We start from the raw sequence: 5,205 nt of genomic DNA, 5'->3' as shown, positions 1-5,205 counted from the left end.
TCATACATGGCCTGAGGACCATAAATTAACCGTACACGTCAAATTTCAGCCATTAGATCCTTGTGGAAGTAGCCCAACAGAGAGATCAGAGGACAATAACCATTAAGAAAGCATCTTGGACATCCTTGGGAGATCTGGACCCAAAGTGAACTGATGGAAAGAGCATGAAAAACGGTGGATATTTGCCAAATTTCACTTCTTTTGGATGATGCAGTAGGGAGACGGCAGAAGATATAACAAAAGAGAATGGCAAATCTGTAAATAAATGTGCCATGCATGGCTTACGTGAAGGCAATTATATTTTTAACGGTGAATGTTGTCCATACATCGGTTAAACGTGTGGCCCACCCTGAAGTCAGATCTACTTTAAACTGGAAGCCATGGGCCAACACTATGTACAGGAGCTGATGGAGGGAGTGGATTTCTAAGACAGGCATCACAGTGGACCCCACCTACTTTTTGCACAAAATATCCAAATTGAGAAGTTTCGCACGTCTAGTGACGAGACGTGTTACACTGGGTTTTGACAGTGGGCCCCACCCATCATTCCATTAGATGATCTGACCCGTCCATTTGCTCTGGAGGATGGCCAAGACCCTGGATATGATTCCTTTCTGGTCCCATACAAGTGATCGTGTGAATTTCTTATCCAAACAGAAGATGGACGGTGCAATGAAACGTTCTGTGGGCCACACCGAATCTAACCCAAAACCAGTCAATTCTACATAGTTTTTCGAGCAGAATCTAATGGACGATGTGGATCTTTCACCTGACACCAAGAAGTGGGGCCCACCAACGTCCAAAGTAAGCTCTGTTACGCACGCCGTCTCCTGCTGTGCGTAAAGGCTACGCATACAAGATCTATAAGAAGAAAGAGAGAGAGGAAGCTTGAGAAAAAAGAAAAGCTTGGGGTGGGCAGCCGTGGAGGCCAAGAGAGAGGGGGAGAGGTGGCACGTGAGCGTGGCTTGGGCTGGACGTCAGGGGGAGAATTGAGAAGAAAGATGGGACGTGGAGTTTGGCTTGGCTGGAACAAGGAGGACGATTGAAAGGGAGATGGGAATGTGAAGACAGGGAGGAGAGAGAGACCTTTACTTTAATTCCTTGCTGTGTTTTTTTCCTCTTCTTTTTCTTTTGTTTATTTGTTTATTTTAGCCCATTCATGTGTGGCTAAACCCCTTAGCTAGGGCTAAGAGGTGAAGCTTGTAGCAAAATGGGAGATTCTATTCTATGCTTTTAATGTAAATTCATGGACTGAATTTGTTTTTAGTTGATTATGTAGTTGATTATGGAAGGAATGTTTTTAGTCTTTAATAGTCTGTTGTGACTGAAATTACAATGGGTCTGCAATGGCTTTGAATATTTCTATTCCCCTTTTTTTTATGTTTATGAAGTCAGAAGCCCCGTTGTTCATCATTGTTCCATGGGCATGGTAGGATGACAGTACCCTTCCCGATCTTCATACATTGTTGGTTGGTTGGTAATTAGTTTAATTCTGTTGTTTACTTTGTCTCCGGGCATGGTTTGGTGATGGAATCCATTCTAATTCATATACCTTTCATCTCTTGAAAACCGATCAAGTAAAGTTCGGTTTGAATTCCATAATCCTTGATGCAGCATAAGATCTCCCCGATCTCTACAAGTGGATCCTCCGAATCCCTAGTTTCCTTCCTCGAATTCCTTAAAGTTTTAGATAATTATTCCACAATTATTCCTTAAAATTCTATTTGGTTAGATCACATCTTAGTCTAGTTCTAGTTCTACTTGGTTTCAGATAACGCAAGTTTCAGTCCTGTGGATTCGACCTCGGTCTTACCGAGTTTATTACTACATCACAACCCTATACTTGGGAGTGAACACCAACTTCCATATAGATGATGCGTCCTTGATGTATTCAATCACGTGTAGATACCGAAGGCCGCCATCGCTACCAACCTTCTAGCCTGGTATCTCCTCGCTCTTGCATCTTTCTTTCATCTTAACAAGCCATACATCTTGGTCCTGAGCGGAGATCACATGTCGGACCAGGGTCGACTCTGCAATTAACGGAGCCACATACGCATCGGGTTCATCGAGGGTAAGCTGGATATCCAAGTCCTGCACGAACTCCATCATCTCCCACTCCTTGATCATCAGAGTGGCCACCAGCTCATGCTTCTTCTTCCGACTCAGCGTATCGGCTACAGAGTTTGCTTTGCCAGGGTGGTACGAGATATCAAAATGGAAGTCCTTAAATGTCTCCATCCACCAGTGCTGGCGCATATTTAAATCTTTCTGCGTAAATATGTATTTCAGGCTCTTGTGATCGCAGAGCAACTGAAAATCCTCACCGTATAGGTAGTGCCTCCATATTTTTAAGGCAAAGACTACCGCTGCCAACTCCAGGTCATGAGTCGGGTAGTTCTCTTCGTGCTTCTTCAGTTGGCGGGAGGCATAAGCAATCACTTTGTCGTTCTGCATCAGAACACAGCCAAGGCCCATCTTCGAGGCGTCGCTATACACCACAAACTGTTTTCCTTCTTGTGGGAGGGTGAGTACTGGTGTAGATGTCAGCCTCATTTTCAGCTCCTGGAAGGCTGCCTCCGTGTTCTCGTCTCATGTGAATGGAGCATTCTTCTTTGTTAGTTAGGTGAGTGGTCGCGCGATCCTGGAGAACTCCTTGATGAAGCGCCTATAGTATCCTGCCATGCCTAAAAAGCTTCGAACTTCGGTGACTGTGGTGGGCTGGTCCTACTTGGACAGTGCTTCGACTTTAGCAGGATTGACCGCGATGCCTTCTTCTTTCACTACATGCCCTAGGAACTTTACTTCCCTTTCCCAGAACTCGCATTTTGATAGCTTGGCATACAGCTGATTTTCCTTTAACGTATTCAGGACCGTGCGCAAATGTTGTTCGTGTTCCTCCTGGCTTTTGGAGTAAACCAAGATGTCGTCGATGAACATGATCACAAACCGATCTAGGTATGGCATGAAGACTCGGTTCATGAGGTCCATGAATACCGCCGGAGCATTTGTAAGTCCAAAGGACATTACTAGGAACTCGCAGTGCCGATAACGAGTCCTGAATGTGGTTTTAGGGATATCCTCATCCCTGATTCTTAGCTGGTGATATCCTGATCGTAGGTCAATCTTCGAGAAATATCTGGCGCCCTTGAGCTGATCGAACAAGTCGTCGATACGCGGGAGAAGATATTAATTCTTTATCGTCGCTTCATGCAACTGCCGGTAATCTATACAGAGGCGCATCGATCCGTCCTTCTTTTTCACGAGGAGGACCGGTGCCCCCCAAGGAGAGACGTTGGGGTGAATGAAACCCTATGTCATCAACTCATCTATCTGCTTCCTAAGCTCTTCCATTTCACATGGGGGCATTCGGAACGGTGGTAATGATATAGGGGCAGTTCCTGGTTTGAGGTTGATGCAGAAATCTACTGCTCGCCTTGGGGGTAGTCCTAGTATCTCTTGAAATACTTCAGGGAATTCCCGCACCACTGGGATTTAGCTCACAGCGGATTCGACTGATTCTGATTCTTCTAGGGCTTGTAAACTTTCCAGCGTACCGTGCTTACTTTTCCCTTTTACAGTGAAGGAGGCCTGCCCAAGGACTGTTATGGTGACCATTTTGTTGTGGCAGTCCATTACTGCCCGAACTTGAGAAAGCCAATCCATCCTGAGCATGATGTCGAATTGTTTCATAGGCATGAGGATTAGGTCCACAGCCACTTCATGGTGTGCGAGAGTAAGGGGACAATCTTTACATATCTTGTCTGTTTCAAGGAATTTACCCATGGGGGATGCTACGACTAAGGGAGCATGTATGCGAGTTATGTTCAGCCCTAGTCTATTTGCAATAGTAGAGTCCATGAAAGATATGGTTGCACCAGAATCAAATAAGAGAAAGACAAGGGTACCATGTATGTGAGCGGTACCGTGAATGGTCTGATGGAGGTCTTCCTCAGTGTCTGTCGTGGCTACAGCGAATACGCGAGTAGGGGCCCTCTGGTGGACTAGAGGTCCCGATCTCTGCATCTGCGGCCTTAGTGCTGGCCTGGCAGCTACTAGCCCTGTCTGAGGGTGACTTGCTAGTGGAGCGATGCCTTCATCTCTCATCTTTTTTAAACAACTTCGTGCGGAATGCACGATCTTGTGGCAGTACTCGCAGCCTTTTACGGGAGGCATGGGGGGTGCACCTGCAAGCATGACCCTGGCCCTCCTTGCAAATGGGGCCGGAGGCGCCTGTCTGGGCCTGACTAGGGCTTCCCTAGCTGAGGAACGGGTCCTTAGGGCGCGTTCAAAATTATTTTCGACTCTTATAGCCTTATCCACCAGCTTGGTGAAGTCTTCGAAGTCCCAGGCACATAGTCGTGACTGGATTCCCTGCCTAAGTCCTTCCTTGAATTTCTGTAATTTGTACTCAGCATCTTCCAGGGCTTTCGGCACATATTGAGAAAGTTCATTGAACCGAGCCTTATATTGGGCGACGGTCAGACTGCCTTGCTCCAGCTTTAAGAACTGAGCTATCTTCTCATTCCTACATGACCAGGGGAAGTATTTTTCAAGGAACTTCGCCTTAAACCCAACCCATGACCATGCATATGTGGGTGGAACGCTCCGTTATAGGCCCTGCCACCAGTTCTCCGCCTCGCCTTCCAACAAGTACGTGGCCAAGTTTATTATTTGGGAGTCGGTACACTCCAGGGGCCGCATAATCTTATAAATCCTTGTTAGCCAACGTTCCTCTTGTACGGGATCCGGCGCTCCTTCAAACATTGGAGGTCGGAGCTTTAAGAACCTTTCAAAGATGTCCGCACCTCGACTATATCTTTCTCGGGATGCTTTCCTGCGATCTCTGTTCCCCAAAGATTCCATCTGAGGGCATGCATGTCTCGTTGCTGGCGCATGAATACGTCTTGTTGCTGCTGCATAGCTGCAGCCATTTGCTCAACGGCCGCAAAGGCTGCAACCCTAATCTGATCTCTTGGGGATGCTCCAGCGGTCGGCGTCCCTTATGTGAAGTATTGTGGTGGCAGCCCGGTGGTGAAGTCCTGCAGGGAAGGAGAATCTCCCACCGTTTCTGATGCGTTGTCCGTATTTACGATGCCCGGTGAAAGACTTGGAGTATACTCTGGACTGCGCTCTCTTTGGCGCTCACTTAAGGGGATAGGGTGGATATCGACCGTGTCAGTACGGTGTGATCGCAACACTGGA

At 47.0% G+C, this 5,205-nt stretch overlaps 1 protein-coding gene across 1 annotated transcript; it reads right to left on the bottom strand.

Moving 5' to 3' along the window:
* Window positions 1–3,312: 3,312 nt before the first annotated feature.
* Window positions 3,313–4,934, bottom strand: LOC131224651 (uncharacterized). Its single transcript, XM_058219929.1, has 3 exons — window positions 4,809–4,934; window positions 3,567–4,566; window positions 3,313–3,467 (listed from the first exon to the last, which is right to left on the bottom strand). Exons 1-3 carry the CDS (start codon window positions 4,932–4,934, stop codon window positions 3,313–3,315), a joined length of 1,281 nt encoding a protein of 426 aa, XP_058075912.1.
* Between the last annotated feature and the right edge of the window lie 271 nt (window positions 4,935–5,205).

Source organism: Magnolia sinica, chromosome 2 (assembly GCF_029962835.1).
Source record: "Magnolia sinica isolate HGM2019 chromosome 2, MsV1, whole genome shotgun sequence".
Classification (NCBI taxonomy): Eukaryota; Viridiplantae; Streptophyta; class Magnoliopsida; order Magnoliales; family Magnoliaceae; genus Magnolia; species Magnolia sinica.
This window is presented reverse-complemented; position numbering and strand designations above follow the sequence as displayed.